This window comes from Mesocricetus auratus, unplaced genomic scaffold (genome assembly GCF_017639785.1).
Source record: "Mesocricetus auratus isolate SY011 unplaced genomic scaffold, BCM_Maur_2.0 contig_10395_pilon_obj, whole genome shotgun sequence".
Classification (NCBI taxonomy): domain Eukaryota; kingdom Metazoa; phylum Chordata; class Mammalia; order Rodentia; family Cricetidae; genus Mesocricetus; species Mesocricetus auratus.
In genome coordinates, this window is record NW_024433148.1 from 20,743 (window position 1) to 36,174 (window position 15,432).

At 40.1% G+C, this 15,432-nt stretch overlaps 1 gene segment (V, D, J or C); it reads right to left on the reverse strand.

Moving 5' to 3' along the window:
* Positions 1 to 7,530: 7,530 nt before the first annotated feature.
* LOC121138435 lies at positions 7,531 to 15,432 on the reverse strand. The segment is given in 2 exon segments: positions 7,531 to 7,811; positions 15,282 to 15,432. Coding segments are annotated over 2 exon segments (432 nt in total).

Sequence of the window (15,432 nt, forward strand, 5' to 3'; positions counted from 1 at the left end):
CAGAGCACCTCCATCAGTTTTCATTTCTCCCAACTGTGAACGCAGGTTCCTTCTCCCCCACAACCTACCCCACCTTTGTCGTCAGTTGTTTTAATAATTTTAGTTACTCTTAGTCGGTGAGATGCAATCTCAAAGTTGCTTTAATTTGCATTTTAATTGCTAAAGATGAGAACAATTTTGAGATTTATCTTTTAGCCTTTGTATTTCTCCTTCTGAGAACTCCATCTAGATAGCCTTGTCCTCTGACCATCTCCATTTCCTTCACCAGGAAATGACTGAGACTGTGGAGATGGCCTGAAGTCACCTTTATTGGTGGTTTCAGTCCACTAGGGGGCACTGCAGGATTCCTTGCAATTACTTTCTTTTTTTCTTTTTTATTATTTATTTTTAAATTTTAATTTAGAAACAAGGTTGCTTCACAAGTCAGTTCCAGGTCCCCCTCCATTTCCCTCCCCTCCTCCCGTGCCCTCCCCCAACCCCCTCCAATATCCCCTCATTTCCCCAGGGAGGGTGAGGCCTTCCTTGTGGGTGTCCATAGTCTGTCATTTCATCCAGGGCAGGGCCTAGACCCTCCCCCAAGAGTTCAGGGTGAGAGTGCACCTCACATTGTTGGATGGGAGTCCAAAGTCCATGTGTATACTCGGGATAAATACTGATCTACTGCCCAAAGCTCAATAGATTACCTAGGCCTCCTCACCGATACCCCCATTCAGGGGTCTTGATCAGTCCCATGCTGGATTCCTAGCCATCAGTCTGGAATTCAAGAGCTAACCCTTGTAAGGTCAGCTGATTCTGGGGGTTAAACCAGCCCAGTCTTAATCCCTTTGGTCATCAGTCCTCCTTCTCTGTTACTGGCTTTCTTGAGTTCAGCTCAATGCTTAGCCATGGGAGTCTGCCTCTTCTTCCATCAGCTACTGAATGAAGGTTCTGTTTCCCAGACTCTCTGGCCATGGGATTGTAGGCTGGCACTCCCCAGATCTATGTCTAAAATCCATATATGAGACAGTACATGCCTTGTTTCTCTTTTTGAGACTGCGTTACCTCACTCAGCATGGTTTCTTCTAGTGTCATCCATTTGCCTGCAAATCTCAGGTTTCCAGTTTTTTTCTGCTGAATACTACTCCATTGTGTAAATGTACCACATTTTCTCTATCCACTCTTCAGTTGAGGGGCATCTAGGTTGCTTCCAAGTTCTGGCTATTACAAATAATGCTGCTATGAACATAGTGGAACAGACATCCTTGTTGTATGAATGGGCATCTTTTGGATATATGCCTAAGAGTGGAGTTGCTGCGTCTTGTGGTAGGTTTATTCCCATTTTTCTGAGGAATCTCCACACTGATTTCCGAAGTGGCTGAACAAGTTGGCACTCCAAACAGCAATGGAGGAGTCTTCCCCTTTTACCTCATCCTTTCCAGTATGAATTGTCATTGGTGTTTTTCATTTTAGCCATTCTGACAGGAGTGAGATGACATCTCAGGGTTGTTTTAATTTGCATTGCCCGGATGTCAAAGGATGTTGCGCACTTCCTCAAGTGCCTCTCAGCCATTTTAGACTCCTCTATTGAAAATTTCTATATAGTTCTGTAGCCAACTTTTTAATTGGATCCTGTGGTGTTTTGGAGATTTTCTTCTTGTGTTTTTCGTAAATTTTGGAGATCAGCCCTCTGTCAGATGTGGGGTTAGTGAATATTTTTCCCATTCAGTGGGCTGCCATTTTGTCTGGCTGACTGTGTCCTTTGCCTTACAGAAGCTTCTCAGTTACAGGAGGTCCCATTTATTAATTGTTGACCTCACTGTCTGTGCTACTGGTGTTATGTTCAGGAAGCTGTCTCCTGTAGCAATTTGTTCAAGAGTACCATCCACTTTCTCTTCTAAGACATTCAGTGTGGCTGGCTTTATGTTGAGGTCTTTGATCCCTTTGGACATAAGTTTTCTGCATGATGATAGACATGGATCAATCTGCATTCTTCTACATGCCAGCATCCAGTTATGCCAGCACCATTTGTTGAATATGCTTTCATTTTTCCATTGTATATTTTAGCTTCTTTTTCAAAGATCAGATGTTTATATATGTGTGGGTTAGTATCAGGGTTTTCAATCAATTCCATTGGTCTACCTGTATATTTTTGTGCCTGACCTGTCACAACTTTGTGAAACATTTTATAACTTATGAGGGCTGGAATGTGTTCTGCTGAAGTTTGTGGTAATTTTCATCAATTATGGGACTTACCTGTCTGTTTTTGTGCCAATACCAAGCTGTTTTCAGGACTACAGCTCTATAATAGAGCTTGAAGTAAGGAATTGTGATGCCTCCAGATATTGCTTTGTTCAGCAGGGTTGTCTTGGATATCCTGGGTCTTTTGATTTGCCATATATTTGAGAATTGTTCTTTCAAGATCTGTGAAGAATGGGGCTGGGATTTTGATGGGGATTGCATTGAGTCTGCAGATTGCTTTTGTCAACATTGCCATTTTACCACATCGATCCTACCTATTCAAGAGTGTGGGAGATCTTTCTATATTCTGGTGTCTTCTTTAATTTCTTTCTTTAAAGAATCAAAGTTCTTGCAATACAGGTCTTTCACTTCTTTGATTAGCATTGTGTGTGGCAGTTGTAAAGGGTGATGTTTCTCTGATTTCTTTCTCAGCCCTCTTATTTTCTGTATATAGTAGGGCTATTGATTTTCTTGAGTTGATCTTGTATCCTCCCATTTGGCTGAAGGTGTTAATCAGCTTTAAGAGTTCCCTGGTAAAATCTTTGGGTCATTTATGTAATCTATCATGTCATCTGCAAATAGTGAAAGTTTGACCTCTTTCTTTCCAATTTGTATCCCCTTGATCTCTTTTTGTTGTCTTATTGCTCTAGCTAGAACTTCGAGTACAGTATCAAAGAGATACGGGGAGAGTGGACAGCCTTGCCTTGTTCCTGATTTTAGCAGAATCGCCTTGAGTTTCTGTCCATTTATTTTAATGTTGGCTGTTGCTTTGCTGTATATAGCTTTTATCATGTTTAGGTATGTTCCTGTTATCCCAGATCTCTCCAAGACCTTTACCATGAAGGGGTGTTGGATTTTGTCAAAGGCTTTTTCAGCATCTACTCAGATGATCATGTGATTTTTGTTCCTCAGCTTGTTTATATGGTGTATTACATTGCTAGATTTTCATACGTTGAACCATCCCTCCACTGGAATGAAGCCTACTTGATCATGGTGGATTTGTTATCTGATGTGTTCTTGGATCCAATTTTCCAGTATTGTATTGAGTATTTTTGCATCAAAGTTTATGAGGGAATTTGGTCTGAAGTTCTCTTTCTTAGTTGTGTCTTTGTGTGGCTTGGGTATCAATGTTATTGAAGCCTCATAAAAAGAGTTTGGCAAATACCCTTCTTCTTCTATTGCATAGAAGAAGTCACCTGATCCAGCAAATGAAAACTGCTCTGCACCTCTGCCTGACTCAGCCCCACAGCAGGGTTTCCCTGTAGCCTCAGCTGCAGGTTTGGGTGGGGGCTGCAGGTGCCTGGAGAGCACTGTGCACTTGATGCACAGAAGGAGGTGGCTGAGTCTCCAGACTGAGAACCTGTGATGTGCAAGGAGAGCTGTTTAACCTTTTCACTGAAGAAGACTGTGAATCTTCCATCTTCTTTTTTATTCAACACTGAATGTATGGCTATCAGGAGTACAGGGCCTTTGCCAGGGATCTGCCTGTACTGTTGGAAGTAGTCAAATGCACTGTTCTCATAAGTGCAGTTTAGAACTGAAGTCCCTCCTTCCAAGACTTTCAGAGATTGGGGAGTTTGTCACACTTGCTGCTGGTCATGTCTCTCCTTCTGCTGACCACTCACCCAAGTAGAGACATAACAAACGTCATTAGGTTCCCAGGTCTGTTCTTTCTCTTTATAGTTTCAGCATTCATGATTTTGTCTGGTACCCAAGTTATCCCATGCCTCCACTTTGTCTAAAGTGATTTCTGACATACGAAGGACCTCCCCCTTTTGCTCAAATTTAGTATCTCCGAATCATTAAGAATCAGAAATTCCCTCCTAATAATTCTACCATTATGCACCATTTAGAAATGTGTTTTGATATAGCTACAAAGAACAGCATTGTGGATTTTCTGAAAGATATATACAAAGAAAAGAGTCAGTGTGAGAGAGAGTGAGATAAAGAGAGCAAGAGAGAAAGCAAGCAATTATTCACTTAAGAGCACTTATCCATGTTAAATATCTCATCATTTAAGAGAGATACATCCATAAGTGTTTATTAAAGCGCCATTCATGATTGGAAGATGTAGCTGCAGCCTGGGAACCACCAGTCAAAGAAGGAATGAGTAAAATGTTGGGCCTGAAGCAACAGAGTCATGATGAACCACAAGTTTAAATGAAGTTTAGCCATCCTCCACAGAAAAATAGATAGTATTGAAAGACATATAGAGACACACAACACACATGTGTTCTCAAATGTGAAATCTTAAAAAAAAGAAAATGGCAATGAAATAAAAAAGATGGTTTGAAAATAGAAGCTATACAAATTAATAAGTGTAGGGGGAATGAAGACACGAGAACAAGAGAAGAAAATGAAGGGTTGAGGCAGGATGAATATGAAGATATCAATATAAATGAATTCATTTAAATTATATAAGAAACTCAATAATCCATGTAATTAATGTGTGCTGATAATTACAATAAGTATAAAATTAAATAAAGGATCAAATTAAAAATTTCTCCATTGTAGAAGCTTATACACAAGCATACATTAATGAGAGCTAAGATGAAGCTTCAGTGTTATAAAGACAGAATAGGCCTACTAGACGTCACAGGATAACATATGAAAATGCCCATGTCAGGATAGGGTAAACTCTTCCTGTGTTTAAATCTGTTTGCTTACTATTGCTAAAATAAACGTAATGAACAGGTTAAACTTAGGGAGGAACTAATTTAACTGATTTACATTGCTGATCATGGCCGAGTCACTAAAGTTAGCCTAGTCAGGGATTCAAGCTGCAACAGTGGCAGGAAACACACATGAAATCTCCTTACCGACTTGATCCCCTGGCTTAATCATCTTGTTTTTCATACAACCCAGTACATTCTGCCCAGAGGTGACAAGGCTCACAGTGGGCTGGGCCATCTTTTATCAATTGTTAAAGAAGAATATATCCACAAACATGCCTGCAAACAGTTATAAGAAATAAAATTATTTGATTAAATTTTTCTTCCTGGGTGTTTCTAGTTTGTGTCAAATAGACAAAAATTAGCCATCACAACTCTCCACTTGTCAACCTGACACATAAAGACAGCATTATTGAAACATAATCTCTCCTATCTTGTTGATCCCTGAGACATTATTTTAGTATGACATTATAAACAATAGTGTAACTTTCACATAACCAATCTTTTATCTACACAGTGGAATATTGATTAATGTTTAAAACAATGGCTTCTTTAAAATTTCTGGCAAATAGATGGAACTAGAAAAGATAATCCTGAGTGAGGTAACCCAGACCCAGGAACACAAACAAAGTATATACTTATTTATAAGTATGTATTAGACATTGTTGTACTTTTAGTGAAATTGGCCTCCATAATCTCAAAGGGAATGGCACTAACTAGGAGTTGTGGCCTTGTTGGAGTAGATGTGGTCATGTTGGAGGAAGTGTGTCACTGTGGAGTCAGGCTGTGTTGTCTCTGGCAATGACTTCCAGCCTATCCTGTGAGAAAATCCACAGATCCCAAGGGCTCTAGGAATGTACACTGATATTTATTGCTGTTTTTCACAAGGCTGTGTGAACTCCACTGAGAGAGTCACACAGCCCTCCCTCACAGGGCCCCTCCCCTCAGCCTCCTGCACCTTGGTTTGTGTGCAGCTTCCCCTGCATCTCCCTCACTGTGTCACTCAGAGCACAGTAGTACAGGGCAGAGTCTGACAGCTGCACTGAGGACTTCTGCAGGTGGAAGGAGCTGCTGCTCTTATGGAGAGTGGCATGGAACCCTTGCTGCTCTGTCCTCTTGTTGTCTGTGGCGCTGCTCCGAAGCAGCTGAGGGCCTTTGCTGAGGTGTTGCATGTACCAGAAAACTGTAGTAGTTGAATAAGTAGTCTGGTAGGTGCAGTTCAGTATCACAGGCGACCCCTCTGTGACAGTAACCAGGCCTTCTGTCTGGGTCACTGAATCTCCATTGATCTTTCCTGAAGATAAATAATGAATAAATAAATAAGGAGAAATAACTTCTCTATGTGAGACAGAATGTAAAGACTCCCACAACTGTGAGAAGATGACGTCATCAACACTCAGGTAAATGTAACTCACTGAGCATCAAGAGGAGCAGCAGAACTGGGCAGGTGTCAGGAAGCATGTTCACAGAAGACAATGACACTTGCTTCTTGAGTTCACCAAACTCACAGGACAAGTCTCCTCAGGACCTTACTGAAACTCCTCCCTCATAAACAAAGACCTCCTTCTGTACAGTGACAGTCTGTCATGTGAAGCCACCACCTGATGAGACATTAATCACATCTGAAGAGTCCATGCCCTCTGCTGATTTCGCCTCAAACTGCACTACAGAAGTCTGCACAACACATTGTGAATAAAGTGAATAAAGGTCACAAGTCCACAGCTGATATCTGAAATCCCGGGCATTACTGAAATGTATGTATCCTATGGCATTTAGTGTGATAAATACACATAAAATTATATATATATGTACATATATTTACATACCTCATAAAATTTTAATATGTTTCTCATTTTATTTGTTCTTAGGGAATGTTTTGCAAAGAATATTCATTATATACACCTACCTCCTAAACTCCTGCCGTATTCATCCACTCTTCCCTACCAACCTAGTTCCTTTGCTCCTTTAAAATAAGCAATCAAGGTTTACACAGTCCATATATTCTTGGATGTGTGGCCTTTAGTGGAGGGTAGTCTATCCACCAAGTCCTGCACCAATAAAGAAACATGAATCCTGCCAGCAGCTACCTGCTGCCCATAGCTCCTTGTTTAACGGTGGAATGACCACCTTCCCTTTGCTTGCTGCAATTGTGATGGCCTGATTCTTTGCAAGTATTATGTATGCTGTAGACCTCTGGGAGTTCATGTGTGCAGCTACTCTGCTGTGTCCAGAAATCACTGTCTCTTTGTTTTCATCCCCTGCCTATTTTTCTGGCATCCTTTCTGTTACTCTTCCTCAGTGACCTTGGGAGATATCCCACCTGGGGCTGAATGTGCTACAACCTCATCTTCTCTGAAGTACAGTGATGAACCATGGACCGGGAATGACAAAACTGTATTTCAAGTTTCAGAATAATTTTTAAAAACAAAAGGAGAAATTTCCCCTAAATTGTTTTGAGTGACTTGAAGCTAACTTTCTTTTCCGTGTATTTAGTGTCTGCACTATATTTGGCTTTGACAACTAACAACTGGCAAATGTTGCACAGGAAGGCCTGTGACACAGGATGTGGAGGGGGCTCCAGGCCCTGTGGCAGGTTTGAGGACAGACTACATGTGCCTGGGGAGCAGTGTGCACTTGCAGCTCAGAAGTACATGGCAGAGTCCCCAGGCTGGGTGTCTTTGATGTGCAGGGAGAAGTTTTTGGCTTTCTTATCCTGTAAAACTATCAGTCGTTGGTCCTGCTTTCTCTCCATAGTTGATCGAATGTCAATAATGAGCTTAGGATGCTCTCCAGGGCCCTGCTTATACCAAGGGAAGTAGGATGAGACACTGTCTGTGTAAGTGCAGTTGATGACAGCATTCGCTCCCTCCTGGTTTCTCAGGGTGGAAGGACGCTGCTCGACCTGCTCTCCTTGGCTCACTCCTATAAAGAATGATGAAGAAAAAGGAGAAAGGTTGTCAGGTCATCATTACCCAGGATTCCTTTTTATACAGTAACTAGAGAAATCCTGAATAAAATAGAGGTTTTTCCTAGATGTCTCAGAAATGCCCACTGAGTATTCTGTGTTCCAAAGATATTAACTTACCATCCAGCTGCTGCCATAGAAACATGAAGAAAATTAGAACATTTGTCTTCATCATTCATCACAATTACATTAAGATCCAGTATAGATCATAACATCTAGGAGGTCAGTTAAAGCACCAGGGTGTTGTTCTTTGTCATTAAAAATGCTACCTCTAGAGTCATCCACTCAGTACTGAGAAAAAGTCTGTGTTTCTGACCTGAGCCTGCACAACCAACACAAGAGGAAGAGAATCCTCTGCATACTCCCCAACAGCTGAGGTTTACTGCCCAACTTTTGCTTAACCAATGAGTGACTCAGACACATAAATCATTATTTTGTCATGTCAAAGGCATTTTAGTGATGTGATAACAAATTTATATTTATACACACTAGTGATACCATTTTCTATCTTTAAATCTACCATAGATTACATATGATACTTCGTATTTTAGCATGTATACAAGATTATTTCATGTATAAGCTGTATGTGATGTGTGTATATGTGTGTACAAGAGAGAGACTTGGAAAGAAAGAGACAGAGACAGAGAGAGATTTCTTATGTCTAGAACTATTTTTACTGATGCAATCCCTTATCTCAGAATGCTCAGGTCATTCATCAAGCAACTCCTCCTTTTATTGGAGACAGATACTTAGGCCAGCATTTGTCCTTGAGAGCTATGTTAGCCAAGTAACAGCTTTTTCTATCTCTCGTGGACTTTCAGTTGCAAAATTCCAATATTCTTTCAATTACAGAGAGATCTTGTTGACAATACAGATATAATGTTTATATACATGTATCTTACTCTCCAGAGAAGATGACTAGGAATCACAAATATACATAGGAACTACTCTTAGGAAAGCTTTCAGAAGTGATTTGATCTTGAGGATGGCACCATCCATGTGACTCACTCCCACCATGTCTAGACTGAATTAGTGATAGAACAGCAGTGGTAGGATCTCTGGAGAATTTGCCAAACCTTGCAACAAATCCAAATTTCTTCTTTCCTGTGTACCCTCCCATCACCACACCACCCTATTTGTAACCCATTTCCTTTTCTTTGTCTCAATGGTAAAAAAGCTACAAACACTGTCTAACTGGTAACTCATGGTACATGTAGACTTGGAAAGTAGGCAGGTCATCTTCACTGTCCTTCTTATCCTCCATTATAGCTCCCCTGGTACCATCTCCTGTAATAGACAACTTGCAGAGTCCTGTCCTCTCATTTCTCTTACATTCGCTGAGGATTCATCTTCACACCCAGTCCTAAATGGAATGTCCCCATCAAACTTCTCCACTCAGGGTTTAGAGAATTTTGCAGAACATGAAACATAAAGATTATACAAGCCAGGGGGAATGGTGGCAGTAAGGAAACAATGTCCTCTAGACACAATAAGACTGGATCACATATGAACTCATAGAGATGGTGACAATAAGCTCATGGCCTGCACAGGTCCTATACAGATGGGATCCCAGTGATGAGAGGTGACAGTGAACATGATCCCTCATCCCTAACCTAGATGCTATCTCCAACTGACAACCTCTCATGAATGAAAAGTTAGCTTTTACCAACAGCATTTCACTTACAAACCACACTTAATGACAGGCCTCACACCCAGGTATAGATGGCCAACTCAAATGAACTCAACTTTAGTTTTATAGATTTTCTTATCTCATGTTTTCTTATCTGGGAATTATTTAGCATATTATTTGCTTGCTTATATGTTATGGTATCCAATATTGTGCTTGTATTAATTTTTGTGTATGCATGTGTTATTTTTTGTTTCTTCATTCAATTCTGGTTTGTTTACTAACTTGTTTTTTTTTCAGAAAAGAGGGAGGTAGGTTTACTTAGATAGGTGAGGACATGGGGACAGTCTGAAAGGTGATGTGGGAAGGGAAGCAGTGATCATAATATATTACATAGAATGTAGAAAAGGACCAAAATGAATCTGGAGTGTTTAAGAGGGTTTATGTTTTATGAAATTATCACTAGCATTTGACAAAACAAAGTGTAGATTTTAGTCATGAGGCTGATGCTTCTGAGCTTTTATTCTTCTACAAGTCAGTATCACATCAATCTGATTGAAGTGTGAACTTTTGCTGTGGTATTTTCTGTTTCCTTGTAACAGGTGGAGATCTGTTAAAAACACAGTTGTATAGAAGCCTCCTGCAGAGTCTCCCTGTGGCAGGGCTGTAGCTGCACACCTAGCTGCAGTTTGGGGCCAGGCCTCAGGATTGCTGGGAGCACTGTGTATCAGCAGCATAGAGGTAGGTGCCTGAGTCCTCCAGTTGGGCGTCCCTGATGTGCAGGGTGCTGTCGTGCTCCTTAGAATTGAATGTTGCAGTTAAACTCCCATTCTCCTTTGTTCCTGGAGCCAGGTAAAAAAGATTGATGAGGCTGCCCCTGGGATTCTGCCAGAACCACTGCACAGCTGTCAGGGTTGTAGAAAAATTGCATGTGAATATAGAACTGGTTCCCTCATGGAGACTCAGGGCTGAAGGATTCTGCTCTACCTCAACTCCTCTCACCCCTGATTGGAAACAGAAAAGCAAACCAGAATCAGTGAGGAGTTTTCACCCACACCTATCAAATATCCCTGGTGACACCATGAGGATGATTACACAGAAGCTGTGGGTTGTCTCCTCTACCACTGACCTCTCTGGAGAATCCCTACAGCAACATAGGTGAGCACAACTCACAGCAAATCCGCACCCACAGAATCCCCGGCACAGCTCCCAGCTTCCCATCCATGGCCCCTGACAAGTTACTGGGATACCTTCCCTCCAGCTGTGAGGGTGTCAAGTCTTGTACCCAGACACACTTGTGCTTACACACAACAGGTTCTCTCTGATACACAACTTCCTTGTTCATCTGAAGAAGAAGCCACACCCAATTCCACCTCAGGACTCTGTGTGGCAATAGCTCCACAAGTACGGAGGATAGTGATGGAGACCCCAGGACACTGTACTACTATCTTCTCTCTCTCTTTAAGTCAAACAAAGAGGCAAACAAGCAAAACCCCAATAAAGCAGAATTTTAAAAAATAACAAAGAATATACTCTCACTAAAAAAACTGATCAAAACACAAAATATATATAAGTAGATACAAAAGACCAGTGAGATAAAAAATAATGCTCAAACTAAGCAGTATTATACAATAACACCAATGGATTCACTCTGTGTTGGGTATCTACTGCTATGCAAGTGCCCACACTTCAATAAGAAATACCTGGCAGGACTCTTAAATTACAATATTTGACAAAACTGCATGCAATGCATTGTACAGAATAAAAGGAATCTCTTGGACTTAAGACCATTTAGGGAAGGATTTGGCAATACGGTGGGAGGGTGGGGGGGAAGGGGAGTGCGGGAGGAGGGGAGGGAGAGGGAACTGGGATTGACATGTAAAACAAGCTATTTAAAATTAAAATAAAAAATGATAATAAAAAAGATAGATACAACTATAAAAAAGACCATTTAGGGAAATATAAACATAGTCCTAACAGAGAGTGTTCATCCGCTTAATTCCCAGTGAAATTTTTGTTCAGATAATTGTTGTTAAAATACATTGATAGACAAATGGGATGCAGGGAACAGACTCTAGATATCTGTGTTTTCTACAGAATGATTGAGATCTAAAGATCTGCGTGATCTCCACACCATCACCCGTACTCATTGCTTTGTGAGTGGATTGTCTTGTGCCTTTATGTTCTATTCTCAGATCATCAAACCTCTAGGCAACTTAACAAATAGTTTCTTGGGTACCTTTGATTGGAAAATCTTTTCCAAGAAACTAAAAAACAAGCCGTGGTAGCAATCCTAATACCTAACAAATTAGACTTTAATTTAAAATCAATCAAAAGAGATGAAGGAGGTGATTACATACTCATCACGGGAGAAATCCACCAAAAAGTAGTTTCAATTCTGAACATCTATGCCTCAAATACAAAGTCATCCACATTCGTAAAAGAAACATTACTAAAACTTAAATCACATATAAAGACCCACACACTTATAGTGGGAGACTTCAACACCCCACTCACACCACTAGACAGGAATTCCAGACAGAAACTTAACAAAGAAGCAAAGGGTCTAATAGAAGTAATGACCCAACTGGGATTAACAGACATCTATAGAACATGCCATCCACATAAAAAAGAATATACCTTCTTACCACCACCAAATGGAACCATCTCTACATATCAAACCTGGCAACATATCAAACCTCAGCAGGTACAAAAAACTCCATGCTATCAGACAACCATATGTTGAAATTAGAATTCAACAAAAACACAAGTTGCAGAAACCCTACAAAGTCATGGAAATTGAATAATGTACAAGTGCACCATTCCTGGGACAAAGAAGAAATGAAAAAAAGAATTTAAAGACTTCCTAGAATTCAATGAGAATGAAGACACAACATACCCAAACCTATGGGACACTTTGAAAGCAGTGCTACAAGGGAAGTTCATAGCACTAAGTTCCCACATGAAGAAACTAGAGAATAGTTATTCTAGAGAATTAACAGCACAGCTTAAAACTCTAAAACACAAAGAAGCAAATTCCACAGGAGGAGTAGACGCCAGGAAATAATCCAACTGAGGGCTGAAATCAATAAAGTAGAAACTAGGAAAACAATACAAAGAATCAATGGAACAATGACTTGGTTCTTTGAAAAAATAAACAAGATAGACAAACCTTTGTCCAAACTTACCAAACAGCAGAGTATGAATATGCAAATTGACAAAATCAGAAACATAAAGGGGGACATAACAATGGACCATGAGGAAATTCAGAGAATCATCAGGTCATACTTTGAGGACCTGTACTCCACAAAATTCTAAAATTTAAAGGAAATGAACAATTTACTGGATAGATATCACTTGCCAAAATTAAGTCAAGAACAGAGAAGCAAATTAAATAGCCCTATAACCCCTATGGATATAGAAGCAATCATCAAAAGTCTCCCAACCAAAAAAAAGCTCAGGTCCAGATGGCCTCAGTGCATAATTCTTCCAGAAATTCAAAGAGCAGCTTATACCAATTCTTCTCAAAGTATTTCATGCAATAGACGAAGAAGCGTCTTTGCCAAACTCTTTCTAAGAGGTTTCAATAACCTTGATCCCAAGACACAGCTAAGAAAGAGCACTTCAGACCAATATCCCTCATGAACATTGATGCAAAAATATACAATTAAAAACTGGAAAATCTGATCCAAGAACAAGTCAAAACAATAATTCACCACGATCAAGTAGGTTTCATCCCAGGGATGCAGGGTTGGTGCAACATACAAAAATCCATCAATGTAATCCACCATATAAACAACTTGAGAAACAAAAATCATATGATCATCTCACTAGATGCAGAAAAAGCCTTTGACAATATCGATCACCAATTCATGATAAAGGTCTTGGAGTGATCTGGAATAACAGGATCATACCTAAATATAATAAAAGCTATATACAGCTAATCAACAGCCAACATCAAAATAAATGGACAGAAACTCAAGGTGATTCCACTAAAATCAGGAACAAGATAAAGCTGTACACTCTCTCTTCATACCTTTCCGATATTGTACTTGAAGTTCTAGCTAGAGCCATACCATAACAAAAAGAGATCAAGGGGATACAAATTGGAGAGGTAGAAGTCAAACTTTCACTATTTGCAGATGACATGATAGTTTACATAAGTGATCAAAGAACTCTACCAGGGAACTCCTACAGCTGATAAGTACTTTCAGCAAAGTGACAGGCTACAAGATCAACTCAAGAAAATCAGTAGCCCTACTATATACAGATGATAAACGGGTTGAGAAAGAAATCAGAGAAACATTACCATTTACAATTGCCACAAACAACATGAAATACCTTGGGGTAACGCTAACCAAACAAGTGAAAGAACTATATCGCAAGAACTTTGAGTCTTTCAAGAAAGAAATTGAAGAAGCCTCAGAAAATGGAAAGATCTCCCATGCCCTTGGATAGGATCAATAGGATAGGTAGGATCAATGTAGTAAAAATGGCAATCCTGCCAAAAGCAATCTACAGATTCAACGCAATCCCCATTAAAATACCAGCACAATTCTTCACAGACGTTGAAAGAACAATAATCAATTTTGTATGGATAAACAAAAGACCCAGGACAGCCTAAACAACCTTACTCAACAAAGCAACATCTAGAGGCATCACCATCCCCGACCTCAAGCTCTATTATAGATCTGTAGTCCTGAAAACAGCTTGGTATTGGCACAAAAATAGACAGGTAGGCCAATGGAATCGAATTGAACACCCTGATATTAACCCATGCATGTATGAACATCTGATCTTCGACAAAGAAGCTAAAAATATACAATGGAAAAAAGAAAGCATCTTTAACAAATGGTGCTGTGATAACTGAATGCTGGCATGCAGAAGAGTGCAGATAGATGCACGTCTATCGCCATGCACAAATCTTAAGTCCAAATGGATCAAAGACCTTAATATAAATCCAGCCTCACTGTACCTCTTATAAGAGAACATGGGTGGTACCCTTGAACGAATTGGTACAGGAGACAGCTTCTTGAACATAACAACAGTAGTACAGACACTGAGATAGACAATTAACAAATTGGATCTCCTGAAACTGAGAAGCTTCTGTAAGGAAAAGGACACTGTCAGCAAGACAAAAAGGCAGTCCACAGAATGGGAAAAGATAATCACTAACCCTCCATCTGACAGAGGGCTGATTTCCAAAATTTACAAAGAACTCAAGAAGCAAGTCTCTAAATCACCAAAGGACCCAATTAAAATGTGGTCTACAGAACTACATAGAGAATTCTCAATAGAGGAGTCTAAAATGGCTGAGAGTCATTTGAGAAAGTGGTCAACATCCTTAGCCATCTGGGAAATGCAAATCAAAACAACTCTGAGATACCATCTTACTCCTGTCGGAATGGCTAAAATCAAAAACACCAACATAATTTGTGCTGGAGATGTTTTGGTGAAAGGGGAACACTCCTCCACTGCTGGTGGGAGTGCCAAGTTGTACAGCCACTTTGGAAATCAGTATGGAGATTTCCATTTCTGTGAAGAGACACCATGTCCACAGTAACTCATAAAAAAGCATTTAATTGGGGTGACTCACTTACAGTTTCAAGGGTTCAATTCATTATTATGACAAAGAGCATAGTGGCATGCAGGCAGACATGGTTCTGGCTATGTCTTAAACAGAATGCAATAGCAAGTAGACTGTTTCACTGGGCATGCCTTGAGTATATAACACCCTCAAAACCCTCCTCTACACAAACACACTTCCTCCAACAAGAAAACACCTACAAACATACCATACCAGCAAAACCATACCTCCGAATAGTGGCCACTCCCTTTGTGGGCAATTTTTTCAAACAACCACTTAAATTTTCCATTTCCAGCATTTCCTTGATTTGTGCCTTCCTTATTGCTTCTAATTCCGTTTTCAGGTCTTCAACGGTTTTATTCAT